General features: G+C 43.3%; 1 protein-coding gene across 3 annotated transcripts in view; it reads left to right on the top strand.

The window, feature by feature from the left end:
- The window catches only part of LOC132912913 (protein Wnt-7b), a 121,059-nt gene that overhangs the window by 59,042 nt on the left and 39,000 nt on the right, over positions 1 to 23,017 (top strand). For 2 of the 3 annotated variants that reach the window (XM_060970743.1, XM_060970742.1), the window contains exon 2: positions 19,072 to 19,292. In XM_060970743.1, coding sequence (XP_060826726.1) covers positions 19,072 to 19,292 — 221 coding nt within the window. Of the gene's footprint in view, positions 1 to 19,071; positions 19,293 to 23,017 lie in introns of those variants that run through there. The other variant, XR_009659296.1, reaches the window with a different exon arrangement.

Below are 23,017 nucleotides of genomic sequence, written 5' to 3'. Positions count from 1 at the left end.
GGGAAAATACAAAGAAAAAGTAGAATTAGACTTTCAAATACGTGGCTGTTCGGCGTGGACCACCTTCGTACGTTCGCATAATCGTGGCCGACCGCAGAAAGCGAGCAGAGAACCGCGGCCTGCGGCGGATGACGAATGTCCCGATGACCGGCCGCTGCCGAAAAATTAGCATAATTCCCGTGTTAACATTTAACCTGGTCGACCCCGAAATTTCGAAATTGGACGAGGTCTACGTGCGTGGGAATCCGTGGCCCGCGTTCCATGCGGGATGAAGGATAACCCCCTCGCGATACCAAGATAATATCGCGAATTTATGCGAACCGCTTCCTTTCTCTGGGACCAGTTATGTACCGGGTCCACAGTTTCTTCGTGGAACGTCAGCTTCACCTGTTCACCCGACTTTCCACCTCCTTCGACTTTTGGTCCTACGCTCCTCGTGCATACTACGCCGATGTGTTTTATTGCTTTCACTGCGTCTGTTTTCTGCGACAGGTTTGAATTTTAATCTCGGACGAAAGGAAAGATAAAGATATTCCTTTCTGAGAAATGGTTTAGAGGGGACTTTGTAGAAAATCATTGAATTATTTTGCTGGCCAGTTTAAGTCGACGTCCGAGCTGGATTTTATGAATCCGTTCTTTCAATGGCCGATTCGTAATATTCTTGGCGACGTGTCACCTATTTGGAGAATCAAATCTACGAAGACGATTTCTTTCCAAGCAACGGTCTCGCTTTAGACGTACGTATTTTCTGTAACGACGCTTTTACGTCGATCGCTAGAAGAAACGATATCGTCGAAACAGATATCGATATTTCTCTTGTCGTACGTTTCGCTTATCGATATATAACGCGTTTGCAAACAGATTTTCCAAATTCAAAAGATCGTTTAACTCGTAATCTTGTCGCTAGAGCGACGCTGGGAGCAGCGAGTGTCCTCCGACGGACTGGCAACGCTACGATGCGAAAGACATCGACGAACTAATAAAATTACGAGACGAAACGTATCTGAATAATCTGCGTAATTGATCATCGAAGCCTACGCTTCTTCGTCGAAAGAAACGCTTTCAAATCATCGGCCTTTTTCACGCCATAAGGAACGGAACATTCGATGTTTCAGCGACTAGACTCATTTTTCATCTATCCTTCGACACCCGCCATAACCGGCAGCCTCTGTAGGCCATGATCGACAGACTGTTCGAGACGGTGACAACCTGGATGAAGAATCGTGGAAACGCAACCGGTGCAAAATATCTCGCAAGGTGGCGAGAAAGCGAGCGAAACGTTTTCGGGCGAGCTTTCGTTTCCGGCGCGTCAACGCCGATCTTATCTGACTGGGCTCGAGGTGGCCGTTGGATCCTTTTAATTAGCACCGGACGGGCTGGAAATGCTCGGTCCCTTCGGTGGACACGTTACGAACCGTTCTGGCCCGGTAATAACTCGGCTGCTCGTGGTCAAAATTTGTCCAAGATCGTAACGCGGACGTTCGACAAGTTTCTCTCATTCCGTGGCGCTACCTCGACGAGATCGGTCGTTGGCATAAATAACCCGACCCTGTCGAGGAGCATCCAGCTTCTCGAACGAATTTTAGGAAAACGTTGAAACGTTCTCGTTTAATATATTGGCTTTGCGTGACGAAATACTTTTTACCCTTCTTCCCTTTCTCTTTTTTCTTCTAAATGTGTGTTTTATAAGATAACCCGCAAACCTGTCAGAAATTGACAAATTGTGAATAGTTCCGATTAACGAAGGATTCTACTACAGTGCCAATCGCTGTTCATTTCATTTCCCATACTATAAATCTTATCGTTAACGTTAACGATATTACAGAGAGTGAGTCGACGCTGGACGTTTAAAAAATACAGATAAATAATCTTAATAACTTTCGAGGTCCAGGCGTTTCCAACTTACGTATGCAAATGAAGAGAACCGATTCTTTCCACCCTCGTAAGTGGACGTAAGTTGCAAAGACTAGAGCGTCTTGACAGACAGGAGAGCAAGAGAATCGCGTAGGTAGGCTGACACGTACGAAGAATCACGAGCAGTTCACCTTCCATTAGCATTGAATACGAATTAAATTAACCTGCTGATGGCGGATGCACCAAAGAACGAGGGAGGCCTCGAAAGTTCCTGTTACCACGATACACGATAAAATACGTCTCTCTCTCTTTTTCTTTTTCTTTTTCTTTTTCTTTTTTTCTCACATTTTACGACCTGCAACGCGTTTCTCCAACATCGACTCGTCGATGATTAATCCGATTTTTGCCCGTTGTTCGCAAACACGCGACCATGCTGTCTTTATGGAGGTACAAGGTGCTAATTTTACATCGGTGTACGGCCACTCCGTAGGATATTCACGCGCTGCGACTAATTGCGACTCGGACACCGCGTTGTTAGTGCGTTTGCATATTGGGTAGAAGCATCGTTTCGAACGTAAGCGAAAACCCGTAAATTCTAAAAAATATCATATATTTTAATACGCGTACTTTATCGTATATTTGAAAATTGATTATTCGCTGTCTATATATCTTGAAATAGGCGTTCCTCTGCTACCTCTAACAGATATCGGATAGCATTTAAAACGAAAATGCCACCTTGTATATTCACACCTCATAGCCGCGCAAGCGTTACACGTCAGCAGAATCGCGTTGATAGAAGGACTCTACCCCATACTACAAACGATGTTTCTTCGTTGCATCGATAGAATTCGCGATTACGACCTGATACGCGGCTTTTTAATTAGAATTTACTCAACGAGTATCGAATAAATTTCGTCGATCCATCGAACTTCTCCTTCGCGAAGACGTTAAATCGCGAAATCGAGCGTACTAAGAAGTATCTTTGCGTTTCTTTAATTAGATTCGTAAACGTAGGAATTCGCATAAAAATTCGCAGCCTGATTATCGCTGTAAACGAGCTGTGAACGATAGTTATCAAGGCGGTATAATAAGTGAGACACGATTACGCGATAGTGGCGGGTGTAGTGCGAACGCGAGCGAAACGCAAACTTCGATGCTAAGACAATTTTTAATTAAAAGGAGCAAAAAGAAAGTTAGCAAGTGGATCGTCGGAAACGCCAGCAAAATCGTTTCGATTCGGCCGGTCGCTTCGACACCCACCGTACGCGATAAGTCTAGCTTATCATGCCGGTAACCCAGCGATCGCACACGACGATGGCGAACGCCCACGCGTCCGATCTCGCTGAGAGAAATTAAACGGGACTCGCTAGAAGGGAAGAGTTGTCCGTAAGGGTACAGAGACGGAACGAAGAACGAAACGTTGTGTCGCAAGCACGTGCTTTTTCGAGCAGCGGCCTCCACGCAAAGCCGCATTTATCTCCGCCGATAAGTCGACTGATCCCTCTCTCGCGCGGTCAATATGCGTGTCCACTTTGCATTGCATATGTGCGATACGCATAGATAAGGATTAAGGACTTACTAAGTGGTCCGGTGCGTGCGTGTGACACGTGGGCCGACCTGTTCCCACCGAGCCGCGTTATTTAGCGGATAGCTCGCAGGTACCTTGCACGCGCGCAAACTGTATCGCTTCCTATCTAATTCCCGTATTTATGGCGAGGTTTATCGAATCCCCGTGACTTTGCCGTATCGCGGCCCTCGCGCCTCCTCCTGCGCTCCGTTTCATCGGCGATACGAATTCGTTCGGCCCCGTTTTATCGCGTTTCTTCGGATACCGTGCGATGTCGCGAAGATTTGTCCGAAATTTGTTTCGTGGACGAGCGTACCGCGCGACCGCGACATGAATCGGGTTTAAACGCGAAATTAGTTACAGATACGGTGGTTAGGAACGAAGATATTCGTCGGATCTCGCGGACGAACGTATCGCAGTTGGATCGGTTTAGATCGCTCGAAGGTACAGCGTCGAGGTATGGAGTTTGGAAGGATTTGATTTAAGATTAGGATCTAGCAATTTGCTTGGTAGATAATGTTACGGCGGATGACGGAGAGATCTGTCCCTTTGTTTCATAAGCGAGTGGATCGAGTTTATAGGCCAAGTTGTCCAAAGGTATGGTAATAAGAGACGTAGGGATGCGTCGTAGGAACAATGAGAGAATACAAGAAGAAAAAAAGATTACAACGTACGTTTAAGTAGATCGAAAGGAGAACCATCGCGTCATTGTCACGAGATGAAATAAATGGCCCCACTGTCGGGATCGATTATCGATGAATCGCCGATGACTCGGCCGATCTGATCGAAACAGGTCGAGGATCGACTCCGGCGGCGGGGCCGAGATCGATTTGGTCCGCTAACTAGATAGATAACTCGGTGTTCAAGACACGTTGTAACCACTCGAACGTTTACGTTCTTTCCGATCCAATCGGCCAACTGAATCGCTGGTAAGAGCGTATATGAAACGGGCATGCGTATTTCGAATCGCTCGGTCGTACCTGTGCGAGACACGAACTCGAGCGTTAAGGGGCTAATCCCGAGCCTTGTACGAAAATGGGCGTATCGAATGCCGCAGGATCCACCGTAACCAAAACGAAAGGAGTTTTGAATATAATCGTATAGTAGGGAACGTCGTGCGGCAGAAAACGCCGCGAGTCACCGGTCGAGACCTATCCCAAGAACTTCCATGGACACCTTCCTCGATTAGTCACGGTGTATCGAGTGCCAGAAACCCATTCGCCACGGGCTGTCGAGAGTTAAAAATCTTCTGGAGCGACGGCCAAGCTCAAAGAGCGAGGTAAAATGTTACGAGAAACTGTCTCGAAGATCTTCAACGAGGATAAACACGAGGAGTAGAAATATTTGTTCGATACGTCCGAGTATGAGTTTCATTTTTCTAAAGGAGTTTTCGTAGAAACTCGCTGGAGATTCAACGACGAATGGCGTTTTATTCCTGCTTTGTATTACAATCGGATGTTATCGTCGGTGAACGAAATACTCGATCGCCTGACATCCTAATTAAAATCAGCATTGTCCAAAGAGCGCGTCGATCGACGAACGCTCGAATCGTTGAATTAGATACGACAAGCTGGATAACGACGTCTAATTTGGATGTTTCGTATATTTTTTGTTGTTTCGTTTTTACGTTTGTTAGTACGAGTCAAAGCGTATCGCGTGAAACACCGAAGATGCATTCCTTTCTTCCGTTCGACGCTTGGGTTTCGAACAATCTAATCGTTGCGAGGCTTAATGGGCGATCACGCGCAAGGGTTAACGTCGAAGTAGATTAAGACGAGACAAAAATACCCGGTGCTTCTAATGCTTTCGATTCCTTCTACTTTTCTCCGAGAGGGTATAATATCCTGTCATCGTTGCCGGCAATTATCGCGTTATTAAAGGTTTTTTTTCCTCTTAAGCGATATTAAACAATTCCTCGTAAATAAACAATCAAAACAATTGCTCGTTCGTCGCGCGTATTACGAGAGAGATCGAAACGTATGAAACGTTGGAAAATTATAAAATTTGTAATAGTCTCGACGAATTAGATTTTCCAATGTTTTACGTTGCCAAATTTAGCGGAAAATTTTAAAACCGTTTTTAAACTGTCCGAGAATTCGCTCGAAGAAGTATAAAATGGCTGGAGATATGGCAAAGTACTGAGACGTCCTTGACAGGAACCATCGGAGAGGATCCATATAAGAAAGCACGGTGGTTTGGAAAGGAGAACACGGTGAACGATGCTCGAGGAACGAAATCGACCGCGACGATAAGCGGCAATAAAGTAACGCGAGATAAGAACCTCTCGGGGACAGTAAATTTACCGACGGCGTCACGGCCGGATAGTCTGAATACCTGCGCACCAGTTAATGCCCGCTACACCTGTACATTGTATATCTCTCGGTGGCTGCGCACTTTTACGTCGCTCGTACCTGGAACAATGAATCTCTCGCGCGAACGTTTTCGTTCCAGCGGACTTACCAACGACTCACGATGGAGTGGTGACGTAATTGAAGCAACAGGTGCTTATACGGACACGGTTGCGCGTGGTCAAGATTTTTCTTGTACTCTAGACGTCCGTTAGGAACGCGCGAGTTCCCTGTTCCCTCTTTTATACGAAGTACTTAATCTGTTAAGCGTACAGTGTACGAGAAAGATGTGTATATAAGTCGGAGTTTCGAAGATAAATGACCGAATAGTAGGTAATGGTATGCTCTATAAATATGAGCAAGGCGTAGTAACCCTTCTGTAATCAGGACGTAAGATAGCGATAAAATGTACAGAGCCAAATAATTAGCGAGATAAATGTTTGGAATGTAAATAGAAGCCGGAAGCTGTCCTAAACGGGAAGCCAAGAATTACGACGAATAATAACGACCGCAAATTTTCAGACCACTTTCCTACATTTACGATATATTTTTCCCTGTATATTTCTGCTTAAGCCTCACAGTCATCGACGATCTCCTCGGTTACATTCCTCTAGGATGGGCAAAAAAGGACAGCGGGCACGATAAATCAATCGTAGGAACCGTGTAACGATCTTATGGTCGTGTGCGCCGATGCTTAATGATTCCTTATCCGGCCACTTAAGCGACACCCGGTGACAGAAAAATGGATCCTCCTGAATATCATTAAAACGCTCGGTGGCACAGCGAATGCTCGCACGATTTCCTCGCCGTCTGCATACGCGCGAACGCACACGTGCGTCGATTCTGCCCGAGCAGAAGGCACTCGGTTACGTATCTCGAAGTCGAGATCGCGAGTCGTGAATCTGCGAACTAGATAAGGGGATGATGCATAGCTTCGTTGTTAGAACGGCAACCGGTTCGCTCGGCGACGATGACGAAACGCTTTGCCCCTGGAAACGGTAACGCGCAGTTTCCAACGCGTTTTTCTCATTGTTCTCTTTCGCCTTAGCGTTCCGCGTCCCACGTATTTCGAAATGGCAATTTTCGTCGATCGTACGTTTAATTTTAGAAATAAGTTTGCCAGTTGCGTCAAATTCCACCTACTTTCGAGACTAATTAACGTCGTTGTTTCTCCAACAACGCTGTACGGTAACCGAAAGCGCTCAAACACAACGATCCAGTAGTAAATGTCTCACGCCTTAATTTCAATTCGATTCATCTCGTTTACTTTGCCACTCGCTCCATTTATTTTTCAATTAATTTAATTAGGAAGAGAGATTTTTCGATAGAAAGGAAACAATCGATGTTTGCCTTGTCTCGTCGTTGATGGAACAGAGAGTCGACAGAAAAATGGCACGCTTTTCCAACAGGAGTACGCATGGTCGATAGTCAATTTCCGTGATTCTCTTACGCTTAAATCTCGTTACCCTATCTGGCTACACGATCGCGCTCGAACACGAAACTAGCGTTCTTTCTATTAGTCGGGCATTTTTCCGCCTCTGTCTCTGGCCAAAGCACGAGTACGAGCACGTGTCGCGAAACTTTTTTCTACGTCTCTGGCAATTACCTGGAATTCGATATTCCCATTTTCAGTCATTCCGTTACGCGAGCTCTCGCGAAACGTTTCATTAAACAGGGAAAAATGAGCGAAACGACACGACGACGATCAACACGAGTGCCATTACTTATATACTGTTAGCTAGCTCGCTAAGCAAGATCGTATCTAGCCATTGAATCATTGGCGTGCTCGTATCGAATGGTATAATTAACAGAGTTGCTACTGGTTTCTCGATCTTTCTACTCGCTGAGTGCACGTACGATGGAGAACGTTTTAGAAACACGGAGATCCTTGCGAGTAACATACAGTTACTCCCAAAAGCATTCCTCGCGCGTTTTCAGTGACAAAATTTGATCGACGTTGTTTCGCTGAAATGCCATTTATTGCGCTTAAAAAATCGTACGTACCTGTCGGCTTGATTTGTTTATTTTATAACATTGCGACACGAGTTAGTCGAGATTGTGTTGAATTGTTCCGATTATGCGAGATTGAAACCAGTTACGGTACAATTTTTCAACAAAATTTGTAACACAACATTCTGGAAAAATGATTTATCGTCGGAGTAGGCTATAAATAGCTTTTATGTACTTACGAATGGTAGTGTACGTGACCGCATAATCAAATTTTCTTACCGTTGGAGAACTTTTGCGAGTAACTGTACGTACAACTCAACTGCTGTTTAGTCAGATTGGATAACGAAATTCAAAGAGTTTTTATCCGAAGCTTTTATCTTAAGTAGCGTCTAATATCATCGAACGATATTGGTAGATACTGCAGCGTATTATTCCCATAATTCCCAAGTACAGATTAGAGAAATTTGATGATAGTATTTGGAGTTATTGAATGATCGAGCAGTGGAGCAACGAGTGTGCACATCGATAATCGATCGTACAATTCGGAGCAGAAGAATGTTGGGTAATAACGATGGTAAGAATGTTGAAGCCGTAGTTCGAGTTTGTCGTAATAAGCGCAGTTGCCGCTTTTGATAGAAGGTCTTAAATACATTGATTCTGAAAGGAGTAAGTAATTTTTAATCTACATCGACACTTTATAAAAGTGTTAATTTCAAATATTCTTTGAAGCGTTACTAACGAGATAAAACGAAAAAGGACTATGTTTATAAGAAAATAATTTTATAAATTGCCGTCTCGGATGGTATTAAATTTATAAAAATTTCATTTTATTTTCGTTCCAAAAAGCTTACGATTTAGTTTTCGTAGATTTTACGATAGATTTATATATATTGTATTTTCAGACAAATTAAAATATCATACGTAAAATCTGCTATAAAATCAATGAAACAAGAATCTCTATCTTCCACAGTAAATTTTGTAGTAGAATTTTAGAATCGATCTGTTCTAAATTCTTCTTTTTTTTTTTTTCAAAGTTGGTCAAATTCATTTTTGAAACTAGTTAGAAGCATTCGCGAAATGTGAAAGAACGGATGCCGGAAAACACAACTTCAGGGATCATCGACGTAACGAGATTCGATCGGTCGCGTTTACACGTGTTACCATGCAAATACTTTCTGGTAAACTTGTACAGTTATCGGCTAACATTCAGACCTATGGCAGAAGAATTCCTATAGTATCGCCTAACGTTATCGAGATATCATCGAAGGAGACTGGTGAAGCGAGCATAGCTGATTCCGCGTGTGTTATTCCAACGATTCCGTACACCGTACACTGTCACTTGACTCGAACGACAAGCTTCGCTGAAAATTCCATTTTCATAAACGCAACGTCGATAAATAGCTAATAGATTAGCGTTAGGGAAAATTAATGCGGTGTCGAGAATTCTTTCGTCAGAATTATTACGATTCGCAGCGACAATTTATTTCCATAATATAATCGTTTCTATCGCTGCGTTCGTCAACGTTAAATCATTTTTCTACGTTTCGACGAGTAGAAAGCGATAATGTTTCGTATTTCGATAAAAGTATTTTCCCATTAAAGTTACGGTTTTGGTCAAAATTGCAGTCACGTGAAATTCGTAGAAACGGAAACAAAGATCGCGTTATCGTTGCGACAATTCGCGAAAGAAACGAGCAAAGAATAATTTTTTCAGGAAAAGATAGTTTGAAAATTTGAAAGGATCTATAATTTGGAAAGAGGAATATAACTTGTTTGGCCGCGAAGAACGACGATATTCTGAAAGTACTTGTTCTTCGTTAGGATTATGAAAAATTAGCAAAGATTCGTACGATGCGCAATTTTCAAAGAGATGAAAAATTACGTGATCATGGGGATTTCTAGAAAAATTTGGCAGACAACTTGGCCGATAGATATTGAAATCGAACAACATTCGACGAACGTGCGCGTGTAATGTCGTAGACCACGACATAACGGAGACAGTCAGGATAATGAGAATGCACCCTAATGCAAACAGTTAGCTGGTAACCTTTGGTAAGCAGGATGTACATGCGAATACATAGTTGGCTAACGACGGCAATCTGCGATTTTATAGTAATAGTCCGTGACGCGATGGTGACTGCAGTGCCTGCTGTATCGTCAATAATCGAGACTTCCGGGTGTAAGCTGTGCCTATTTGGAAAATGATTGCGACGTTTCGCGCATAATTAACGTTGCGAGAAACTTCCAAGCAAATGCTTTACCTAGTTTTATTTACATTTATCGACGCTGCTATGGCACAGCCAACGCGCTTTTCCGTTTAATTCCCAAATTAATTAACGAATCGCCTGACTTTATATCGTTCCCATAAAATTCTTTAGCTTTTTTACGATTTCTTCGGTTCGCTATTTTTTATGAAGATACCGATCCCTATTATTTATAATACAAATTTATAGAGATATACAATCAAATGGATAAATCGTCGACCGTATACTCGACGATCTTTGAATCGTTGAAGCTTAAGAACTGCTTCATAACGCATCGGATTTTATTATATCAAGCATTAACGTCCAGGTAGTATCATGCATCACTCTAGGGATTTACGTCAACCGCGACGAATTCTCTTGTCGATGGCGAAGCTGCCAGTGATTTTCTTTTGAAAAATGCGCTATCTGAAAACCTTGACAATTTCCTGACACCCGTTTAAGTACCAAATAGATGTGACGCGGATTAAGCACACGAGAGACCTCTTGAAAAAACGTCGATTTGTATCTTTCTGTGGTTTGATCCCATCAACTAGAACTTGAATGTAATCTCTCGGTTAATTCCATTACGCAATTTCATTGCATTATGAAATTCTCAAGTTATATGTCAGTTCGAAGATATTTGTATAGTACGCTAACTTTCGATACTTCTAATACCTTGCCATTAACGTTTAATAATAATAAAGAAAGAAAATTCGAAAAATATTTTTACGTGTCGCGTTTCGCATCTTCCGATGTTTTAAATAAGTCCTCGTTTATTCGGAGAATGATATTCGAAAACACACAAAGTAAATGTACAAAAAAGTATTTCTACAATTTTTATATTTTCTAACGATATCGATATTCGTGTTTACGATATTCCAAAGCGCACGAGCTGATCCTATTACGTACAAATAATTCGTTCGAACGTCGTAAAACGTCGACAGAAAATAAATTTATGAAACATTTGCATATTTTTATATTCCATTATTTTCTAATACTTTTAGAACGTAATTATTCATACACGGCTAATGCCTACAACGTAATAACAGACCGATAGAAGAACGTTCATTTGGACGAGAATCTCTCAATCTAGACCGACCATCGAACGATCCTTCATCCGCGCGGTTAATAGAATCGATTTTCTAGTCGTAGACAGAGCGCGGCAAAAACTTGGTTTGCCGAAGAGCCACTCGTCCAACGAGGACTACTGTATAATTTCGAGGGAAAAAAATGGCTCCCCGTAGATCATTCCATTACTCTAACGAGTACCAGTTAGCGACCGTTCGAAGACGCGTGCTCCATAGATCAAAACGAAAGAAGCAGAGAGAAAAAAGGAGACGAGTAGGGAGAAAAAGAGAAGAAACCTCTGCTGGAAGCCGCATAAAAATTCCCTGGATTGATCGTCTCTTTGGAATTTCAAGAGACGAGGGCTCGAGATTAATGACGTACCGAAAGCTCGATGACGAGGAATTCAGAAACCAATTGTAATGCGCGAAGCTCGATTATTTATTTTAAGTAGAAACGTTATTAGTTTTTTTTTTTTTTTTTTTTTTTGAGGTAACGAGAAAAGCGTGTTCGGTCAATCGGAAATGGTGTATTGTAATTTTACGTGCGACAAATAATTGCTGCGAATCGTTACACAATTATGGGAAATTTGAAAATACAAAAGTGTCCAAAATGCGTGTAAAAATATCGTTAAGTAGTCATAAAATAATCGTTATAATACATGATAGACTCTGGTTCAAGCACCGCCGTAAGAACACGAATTTACATAAATATCCGTAGTTTGCTTATTCCAAGCATGACTATATATTTCTGAAAAAACCGAAACTTGGGAAATTTTATCGCGAAATTGCGACGAGAAACGAGAAACGACGCGGATTGTTAACGAGCCGAAGCATTCTTGCTGAATGCAAATTCCGAAAGATTGCTCGACAAAGCATTTTGGTTACTGGATTACAATAATCATCGATAATTGCAACAAACAACGACGTATGTTGCACGTTTTACAGTGAAAGAAGGCCACCCCGGAGTTCTTCTGTTCACACCAGCCTACACTTATCTTATTTACGCGTTTAGCCCGCTGCATTTTACCTCGGCCATTGAATTCCACGGAAAGCTGATTTAAATATAAATCATATTAAGATCGACCGATCCGAGCTTTACGATCACAAATTACAACGAATCACAGTCAAAGCAGCCGGTTAATAGGGGTTTAACTCTCAATGTAATTACGATGTGCTAAAAAGAAGTAATCGACCACGGCAATGGTGTGTATCGTAAACGATATATACCTGCGGGGCACGTACCTCCGGGTATTTCTTTTTAATGCTATCTGCCAGTACCCTATCGCTATTCTTACAGCGTAAGTTAATGTCTAACTAACTAGATACGGCTGGTTTAAGTGATTCGTTCGTTAAACGAAACCCTGTTATTAGATAGAGATCGCTTTAATTGGAAAAAAAGGTCGGTTGATTGACTAGCGAAAGAATTTAATTGAAAGAAGGTATTACAATCGTAGAACTAGGCGAGGGGAACGAGAAGAGGTGAAACGGGGATTTAAAAGAAGAGGTGATTTTTCGATGGGGTTGCGCGATAACCAATGGAACGTATTATTCAGTTTCTTACCCTACTCGGTGTATTGCTCGGAAACTCGAGTTTCTCAAGTATAATAACGATTTCGGTCTTGTAATAAATATCTTTGAGAGACGTTATATATCGTACGTGTACGTATATAATCGACGATAGGTGTCATTGTATATACGCGCTTGAAAGACCCAAAGCGTACGACGTTGAAGGAACTTAAAAAATAATAACAAAGAACAATGTCAAAAGGTAAAGGTACAACATGTACAGTAAAGTAATCGCAACTAAAATATCGATGATTTTGCGGAAGTTTTTGCTAAGCCGAAAAGCCAAACGTTCGGAAACGAATAACTTTCGAAATTTACCGAAATGAAGCTGCAAGATCGAAAGAATTCACGTGGCCAGAATCCTATCGTTTACTCGAGGCAAGAGAGCGATAACCAGACCGAATGATCGAAGATCAGAGAAAATACGAGGAAGCGGAAGTAGCGGAGCATGACCGTCGATGCGTCGGAGCTGAAGAAGAAGAACAAGAAACAAAGTGCGAAGAATGTGTTCGTAAAACGCTACTTCCACGGAAACCGGAGATTCTCGAAACGTCGATGATGTACGTTATTGGGAGAACAGCTGCTCTCGCGAAACGTCGGTGGAAAAGATTTCGCTGCGGGCGGTGCTATTGACGTGAGGATCGAGAGGAAAGTTGCGTATAATGATCGATCGGAGACGAGAAGGGGCGTCGAATGACGTTGGCTCGCGCGAGGACTTTCGAGGATACGCTCGACACCGTGAAAGGCATTTTAACGGTAGCTTGTGAAGAGAGCATTATGTAAAGTAGCGCGAGCCCGATCATTTCCATCGATTTCCCTGACTTTTGCTCGTTCCCGGACAATCTGTTTCGCTCGCTGGCCGCTCGGAATTACGATTGCCCCTCGTTTCTCGTTGTATCTGTACATCGGCCGAGCCGTGATAATGAGTTGCGAGCTCGATACTCGTGTTCTGGGTAATAAGGAATCACCGATGGCGCTGCTTTTATCGAAACGGAGGTGCACGTGCTTATTGTGACTGGAAAGAGGCTCGAGATTATGCGTTCTTGGAAGGTTCGTTGGACTCGTCCAATATTTCCGAGCAAAGTTCCGTCGATTTTGGTATGGACGATGCGAGAACGTTAAGCCGAATTTACGCTGTTTCGCTTTCGACGAACACGGAAGACCAACGACCAGCTTTCACGCGCGTTTCGTCCGCGTATCGATTGCAAAAGAAATTATATTTTAATGTCTAGTAACGGTCGGCTTTCGCACGACGAAGATGCTACTCTTGGAATCTATATTTTAGCTTGTAATTTGCAGAGTTGCTTCGTTCCTTTGAAATATTTTACGCTTTTATAAAGATATATCGGCGATTCCAACATACGTAGATAGCCATAGAATCGAAGAAATTGAAGCCCGCTATGAGAAGGAACTATGCTAAGAGCACGTTGATAAAAATCGGCGAGGAGCACAATGGCGAAGATGCTTGTTGCAAATAGCGCGCCATTAGCCTCCGTATGAGCAGGGCGTAATGTTATACATTACACGCTAATGGGTACGTATGTATCGCTGCCGAGCACACGCACACGGGTCCGTTGTTCTCGGTCGCCTGGTCGGCATACTAAACGCGTCGTACAGCGGCACGAAATTCTCTGAAAGAGAACCAAACTCGCGAGATGCGAAATCTGTGTCACCGCATCTGTTCGAGCGGAATACTCCTTCGTAAAAGGATATAACGAAACTCTCGTCCGATTCTCGTTGCAGGAAAAGCCTCGGTCGCTCGAACGTATCGCCAGATTTGGCGAGTGTCGATCGGGGAGTGTACCAGGAATAGAAAACGAAGGCGGTTAAGCGTAAAGAAAAATCTCAGTGGCGTTTAATTTTTTCGTCGAGTTATGGATTATAGGAAGCGAGGAAAATTTAGTACCAAGTACTTTGTACATGAATGATACCATCAGAGAACGTATAACTCGCTGTAACGATAACCGATAGAACAAATTATTTCTGGAAAGTAATATATTTTTAAAAATACAGTTCGCATCGTCGTAGTTGATGCAACTTTTCGACGTACTTCTTCTTATTTTGGACTATGAAACGAGGCAACGAGGTATCTCGAGTTCGATTGTACGGATTTAAGAAAGAGCGGTTCAAATTCGATTCGAACGCTATTGGGATGATCGTGACGCGCTTTGAAAAGAAAGGCAAAACCATCGAAAGATAAAAAGACGTTGAAGTTGCAATTAGGAAGAATATTTACGAGTTCGTGGTGTGCAATCCCATCGAGCGAGAAATTTAATGACGCCGAGGTGATTTTAAATGGAAGCGTAAGAGCTTTCGAGTAATTACATTAGAGTAGACGGTAATTACTCGGTTCGCAGCTAAGACGAATGAATAATTAGTATCAGCATGACTCTCTCGTTGAAGACATGCCCTAAAGGCCCTGCAACGTTAAGCGTTTCTAATTAGAGATAACAAATGACGTAACGAACGTGTAATAAACTACGCGAGCGAGTTCCTCTTGCTTTTCACGCCCTTGTACTCTTGCAAAATTTAATCCGATCGTTTCCGATCGAACTGTCGTGCAACGTCGTCGGCTTCGACTTTATGAATTTTTTATTATTCTTACCGAATTAATTCTTTTAATAACATACTGCGGTAACAATTGCGCGGTTCTTTCAAAATTTCTACGTCTGTACAGTATCGTAATTTTCGAATTACATCGCATAATTGTTTATCGATCTCGAATAAGCTCTTCGTTAATTTTTTCCCAAACGTTCTACGTATTCTTAGCGATTATTAAACACTAAAAACAACGAAAGAAACTAAAACCCGTCGTTTTGACAAGTTGACGTCCGTACGCAACGTTAACCACTACTGCAGCACGAACGGTGAACACGACGTTCGACCGTGAAATACCAAGAAATCGAGCCGAGAACCAACAGCATCCTGCGCATCTACGTGGATCCAAACGTATCCAGGATCGTCGACATCAGTACCCCTAACGCGGAACGTCTTCACCGAGACGTGCGTCCGCGATTATGTCTTGCCGGCCGACGAAAATCACGAAACACGCGCGTCGTTGATTCGCCGCCCATAGCGTCGACTCGTATTCACCGTTCGCCAGCGAGAATGGGAAAAAAAAATGCAAGGAAGAGAAAGAACGGAACACTGCCGAGGCTACCTCTCTCGTCGACTCGCTTTCGCACGGCACGCGGCCATGGCAGCTTCTCACGTTCATCAGGACACCCTGTAGATCGTTCCACGTGGTGAGTTTCGGCCACCGAGCGGCGCGATGCATTCCAATGCAAATAACTCTCGCCCTGGGGACACGGCGTAATCGTCGCAATTTCATGCTTCTCAGAAATGCAACCTGCCCACCCCCTGGCCCCTGAAACCTCTCTTTCCATCCGAACGAACGGTGTCGAGGGCCCCTCTCGAACGAGTCTCCCTCCAACCATCGTCCGTCTCTCTCGTGTATGTCGCTGTCGATAAACTACCCCTTCTTGAATCACGGTGTTTGCACGTTCGTATACACAGTGGGCGTAAATTCGTGGCACGAACAAAGTCGGAGGGATCCCGTGGTCCGAGATAAGACGCAAACCAAGAATAACGAAATTACTTTGAATGCTTCGACGTCGAGAAAGTCGAGAAAGTCGAGAAAGTCGAGAACAACCATTTTCCAATTATCCGCGTCTATCTACCGCTTGTGCCCTCTATTTTGAATTATAGAAGCTTGTTGCTTCGCTTATACGGCGAATTTAAGCCCACTGTGTACTTTGACGAAACAACGAGAGGACAACCGGCAACGTACGACATTTATTTATGACTGTTTATGGAAGCAGGATCTACGCCCCTTGCGTGGATCGATGAGTCGCAGCGCCGCGGGGCTGTTTGAATTCGGCGCTCTTTTTTCCGTCGCCGGATCCCGAACGATCGCGATGATGGATAGTCGGGAGCGGTTGGTTTTAACACTTGCCGAGAGGGCTGTGTTTAAGGCTAATTTGAAGCCGGGTTTCGAAAGCGACTCGGGGTAGCCGCGTCCTTCTTTCAATGAGCGCGCGATACGGTCGAACGCTCGTGAAGCGTAGAGCGAACGTACGGAGGTTTCTTTCTTTCCCGAACGGAGTTTTCCTGATTCTAACTTGATTCTCTGGTGTGGATTTAACGATATCGGATCGATTAGATGGTTCTATGGTCTTTTCCGTTTGTAGGTAATTTTCGTAGCTTCCATCGCTACCGAAGTAAAAGTTTTTGCGTTTATTAGATATTCGTCGTTCATCTTCGTGTTTAAAAAAAAGAAAATATCGCACCGCCGTGACATTTAATGAATTAAACAAGAAACATCGAAATACTGGAACCGCGAAGTCGCGAAACTTCGAGCGTAAATATAAAACCATCGATATGCCAACATGCGGATAAAAATCATTTCCAAAATTACGATACACTAACGGGCGCAACCCTTTGGGGCCATAAATATTTCAACCGTGCTGTTTCACCCATTTATACGTTTCCTGTTGTTGCCTGTTACGTAAATTCGTAGCGACGTTGGATGGGAAAGGATGTCCACGGTTTCTGGAAACGGCGTTCACCGCCACGAAAACGTTGACTTATGGGATGTAAATTACGCAATGGACCAGTAGGAGGTTGAGAGTATCGCGTTTCAGCTTGTCGGCAGGTAATCGTTTTTAGTATGCCGTGATCAACCGCGCCTCGCAGGTTGCTCGTGAAGATGTCGAAATAAGGACCGGGATGACGGATGGGCATGAGATTTTCTTTTTTTAATGCCAACCAACGGATTATATAATGCTCGCCGGAGCATTTCGGTTCGATGATCGGTTAAATTAGATTAGATTCGGTTGCGCCGTAAGTGGATCGTCTAGCTGGAAATTACGACTGTCAGGTAGTTTTGGGAGACTGACGGCTGTGTTTCAGACCGAGAAACCGAAAAAATCTATCTCTTTAAAAACAAAAAAAAAAAACTCGACGTAACTCGATCGATCAGGATTTATCGCGGACGCGCACGGTTTGTTGCTTTTCAGGTTGCTTCCGAATAGTTATGGAAGATCTAGTCTTAAAAGCTGTCTGAAAGAAAATAAAACGCAGGATTCCCTACCGACATTACCAAAAGTTTCATCGAGCATCCAAAAACTGCCAATCAAACGAACGATTCGGTAAAAACTTCACGAACCTTATTGCACGTTTTCCAGGAAGAGTTCTTCGGTCACGTTGAATCATGCAATACAGTGACCGTCGAGAATCCGCGAGTTTTTAGCAATCGACCGCAACGAAAAGCCGAATGGGGAAAGGAACGAGAAGAAGGCTCGTGCAAAAGGACTCGTGGCATTTAAAAAAGTCGTAATGTCGTTAATTTTAATATCGCCTTCGTCATACGCGCAACCAAATGTACCGTATATCATCGGAAACGAAGGAAGCGAAGCGACGACGACGACGACGACAACGAGAGAGCTTAAAATGCTAATGAACGGATCGGTTGAATCGGCCACGCTGTTCGTTCCTCGTCGACACGCTCGTTCCGTACTTTCACACGTTCAAATTTATCGAGATTTAATTCGTCGTACGACCCGGTGGGCCCACTACCGGTCATCGTTTCTGGATCTCTCAATGTCGTTGTCGCGTTAAACGGTACACGAATTCGTTCGGAATCGATGGTAATTCGAAGACAGCCGTGGATATAATTTTTCAGAAATTCATTCGCCGAAGTATTCCGGACGAAAAGTTTATAAATTCTTCGTCGCGAATTTTTAAGGCGGGTTATTCGTTTTTATTTATTATTCGTTTCGAGAAGATATATTAAATTATGTTTCAAAGAACTTGCAAACGATTTATAGATAGAACAACGAGTCTTGGAATAAAATGAACGTTTGTCAACGCTTATAAGTAGTTAGCGTTGGTTCCGCTGCGAATAGACTCGCATCGTAATGAAATTCCTACAAAGACTCGTTAATAATGGTTCGATAGCTAAATGATAATTTAACATACGAGGAATTTATACAACGTTCTACACATGTGCGTAGTAATAAATAACCATTTTAATTTCACATTCGATAATTAGGATTCGAGGAATTAATTTTTTGAACCGTACCATGTTAATTAGGAAGAACGATTTCGATGCGATAAAGTATCGTCGCGAACCCATTAAACGGTTGATCGGAATAGGTTTTTGCGGTTCGATCAGAAGATACGTTGAGAAGGGATGGAACGTATTTGGTAGCAGGGTGGTCCGAAGGAAGTGCTTAACGAATCGTAACATTTAACACGCTCTTCTTTACTTTTTAATTTATCGAATTGTTCGCTATTTTAAATGGATCGATCGATAGAAGACACTTTGGAAAGTAATCGAATGGTCGCGGGTTTTCCAAATTCCAAGAAATTTCTTAAAATCTTGCATTTAATTCGACGGTATAGTTTTTCAGCGATTTAATTTTACAATAATTTCAGAGATGCATCGACAGAGCGTGAAACGTGTTTGATTGCAGGGTGGTCGGAGCAGTGGTGGTTGGGGCGGCCGTCTGCGGGCGTATTCCCGGACTGGCCAAGAGTCAACGGGAGCAGTGCAGAAAAGCGCCGCACGCGATGCCAGCGGTGGGCGAGGGCGCGGAGCTGGGACTTCGCGAATGCCGACATCAGTTCAGACATCACCGATGGAACTGTTCCCACGTGGCGAACGATCAGGTCTTCGGCCACGTGGTCGTAGTAGGTAAGGATTGTCCTGTCACCGCGGCCGGCCCGCTATTTATTATACAAGGAGACCGGCGCGTTTAACGCGACTCTGCACCGCGCTGCGTTCAACGCGCTCTAAAAGGCCGTGCAAGCGGTAATGGATGCGAATGTCTCCGGTATTTCGAGCGCGGTGCCGCCTTGCTCGACCGCGCGTGATGGATTTTACCTTTCGTACACGTACAAACGCACACCATTATTCTTTCGACTATTGAAAATTTGAAAAAATGTCCTATACGAAAGCTGTTTTATCTTGTGGAGAAAACTCGATGGAGCGTTTGAATTTTTCTTTGTTGTTGTTTTCTCGGATTTTAACATCCGCGTCATTGTTTTCAACGAACGTGTCTTATCGTATACTCGAAGAAGAATTCAACGGTTCGCGTAACGAATACGTTAGGACAACGGTTTGCCGGATTTGCTATCAAAGAAAGGGTTAAAGGATGTCGAAAGATGCTCGGTATTTCGTGTGAAAGTTCACAATCGCACGAGAGACCACTGCTTTAGGTCGTAGGAACGACACGGAACGACTTTTAATTTCCAACGAAATAATCCCTACTCACCGATTTCCACTATCGGGATTCCAGTTCATCTGCATACGTATTGGAAAATGTTTCCACGGCAACGCATATAAATGAAACTTGAGAAATCAATTTAGTGCCGTTAACCGAAGAAGCCTGCTGCTTCTGATAATTTTCGGCTGTCGATGTCAAGCCGTTCGATCGAACCGTATGCGTGCACGCGCACGTATTTAGTTACAGAACTAAAAAAGATAAACGACCATGGTGTCAAACCCGTGTTTTATTAGGCAGTTAGGATTCTATCGTACCAATGGTCTTTTCATTAAGAATTTCCAAACTCTATCGCGGACCTGTTAATTTATATTCTACCGTGAGACCTGCTACTTAATCATCCGCTATTGGAATCGCGTTGATAACTCTTTCGGACGTCGAACGTTCCTACGACGAAATTATTGGAATTCGACGTGGGTTTCGCGTAGTTGTACGTTCTCCTCGATAAAGAAAGTTTGGAGGAAAGATTTCAATTTCTCGAACGAAGAAATATTTTTAGCTTACTAATTAATCAACGACATATCTCTTTCTAGAGTTAATCTTCCCTGAATGTTAGTTTCAAATTTTTCAATTTCTTACATCTTATCAAATTCTGTTTTTCGTATTCCTACAGTTATATTCTTTCGATGGTGTATGTCTCTCCAGTTTTTACAATATCTACGAAGAATCGAAATCTAACGTGACCAAAGAAAGCGATCTATAACAATTCCATTTTGTCGACTATTCTAATCCAATTGTTTTCCAAGGATACTATTTCATATTGTACGATTCGCGTCCATCTTTCGTCCACTAAATAATCCAAACAATGCGGTTAATATAATTTTCTTAGGATAATATAACAGAGAAACCACGACGAAATAAGTTTATGCCTGTTAAATCGACGTTTCTCCGTTCTTTACGATGTCGAGTTTACCTCGAATCCCGCTGCGCTCCTTGTATAGGGAAGATAAATTACAATGGGTGCACATCCTGCGGCATAAACTTGAAATTCTTCGTCACAAACGCGCCGCAATATGTAGTTTTCTCCTTCGAGCATAATTGTAATTTGTTTCCGTCTTTTTAGAAAAGCGGATGACTCGACACGTTTGCCACCTTCTTTTGTGAGATGTACAAACGACTTTGAGTGACATAGCATGAGAAAGAGGTTTCTATTTCTTCTCGTCTGATCTTTCTATTCTTCGCTTTTCAACCTCGACGTAGACAAATCATCGACCTATCGCCTTTAACGGATAGCCAAACTTTCTCAAACTATTCCAACTATAAACATCGCCGATTCGTTCGCTGGAAATTAGCTCACCGAACTATTTAGCGACATTTCTTCTTTTAATTAATTAATTTTTTCTCTTAGAAGCAGCTTCTTCTTTCACAAATTTGCCAATAGCTTGCAAGAGCTTCGAGAAGCTTTCGCAAAATATCGTATGTATCGTACCGAACAACGTTATTCGTTATTTCGTGATCGACGTCCTGCCATCGTAAAAAATAATTCGCTTCCCGAATCGACCGTTACGGATATCTTAAGGCTGACGGCATCTCAAATACGTCGCTCTTCTAACGAACCAACGAAATGTAACTCCGCCTCGCGACATAAAACCCATCTGCCCTGCCATCTCACGAAGCGACCTCGAACATACTCGAAAATCTCCAACCTCGGGAACATCTTTTATCTCCCAATTCTCTCGATCCTCTATCTCGGCAGCAGTTCACGAGACACGATAACAATGGTCGCGCGGAAACGACGATTCCCGCAGCGAGACAGAGATCCACGGTTGAAAGCTCCGAATTAAGGAGGCGACGTGTAACGGGTAGCCGTTCCGTTGTCGGCATCGCGAACGTTTTTACGAGGATTAGGCGTATATTCGCGGAGAGGACAGGACGAGATAGAGAAACGGTGGCTCGCGGTAGCGTGGATTTTATCGGCGTGGAAATCGACGAAACGGCCACGAGTACGGGGTAGACGGCTGCTACACCCACAAGCGTGCGGCCGTATGCGTTAGAAGCGGGTCCGGTTTCTCGTGTTACCGTTTCGTGATGCTGCCTGCTGCCCGGCAGCCGCATAATACGCGTATAACTTATGCCTGGCCCGCAGAGGGAACGTCGACGCGCAACCTTGTGCAGAGGCCTCCTCTCTCCCTCTCTTTCTCTCTTCTCCTCTCTTCTCCTCTCTTCTCTTCTCTTGGTAAAAAAAGAAAATAACTATGAAAAAGCGGCGCGCAGGATGCATCCATGGCCGCCCACGCGCGAACTTAACAAATTTCAGCTGGACACGTGGGAAAGGTTTCGATTTCTGCGCCCGCCGCCGTGGTTAGGCTGATGGCTGTCGCGAGCATCTCTGATTTGGTGTACGGCTCGAGTTGTTCGTTTAAACGTAGCCTGTACGTTGAAAAGCGACGACGTTTGATCGAAGCAACGTTTCTTCCGAATAGAAGAGAGAAGAATCTCTGTTCCTTCGAATTATTATTTCCAGTTCTCCTTCTGCCCATTTTTTTTTTTTTTTTTTTTTTTTTTAATGTACGCAATTACCGTAGATTTTTGCAAAACGGACGTTAAATATCGTAACAGAGTGTCGTTAATCGTTCGCTGAAATCCAAATTCGCTTTAGTCCAATAGATTATATCCACGGTAACTTAATTCGCTATATCGACCACAATTTTGCTCGTACAACTGGACTTGCGTTGTATTTCCATCCACTCTGTTGCGACACTTTCGTTTCGCTAATCTCGCTAGTTAGATTCTTCCGATTCGTTCCACGACGTCTCGTTTCCCTCGAACCCCTCGTTTCTCTTTTCCTAAAAGTATACTTTTGCCAATGGTGCTTTAAATCCAATCGAATTCCAGGCCGGCTTTCTCGTCGGTGTTTCTCGTGAAAATCGACAAACACAACTTCCGAATTCCCGTCCATTAATTTTTCAACGCCTCGTACGGAACGCACGCACGTAGTTTCCTCTGTTCATTTCCGAGGCTGGAAGTAACTTAATATTACGCGACAGAACGATTACCGTGGGCTGTGCAGCGTCAAAACGGCGAAAGCAATATTTCTCAGGGACAAGATAATCCGGGTAAAGCAGTCAGCGGAAGCTGACGTGATCCGCTCGCATAAATATCGCTAAATACGGCGTATTTGTCATCTCGGCATTAA

Source organism: Bombus pascuorum, chromosome 12, assembly GCF_905332965.1.
Source record: "Bombus pascuorum chromosome 12, iyBomPasc1.1, whole genome shotgun sequence".
NCBI classification, from domain to species: Eukaryota; Metazoa; Arthropoda; class Insecta; order Hymenoptera; family Apidae; genus Bombus; species Bombus pascuorum.
This window is presented reverse-complemented; position numbering and strand designations above follow the sequence as displayed.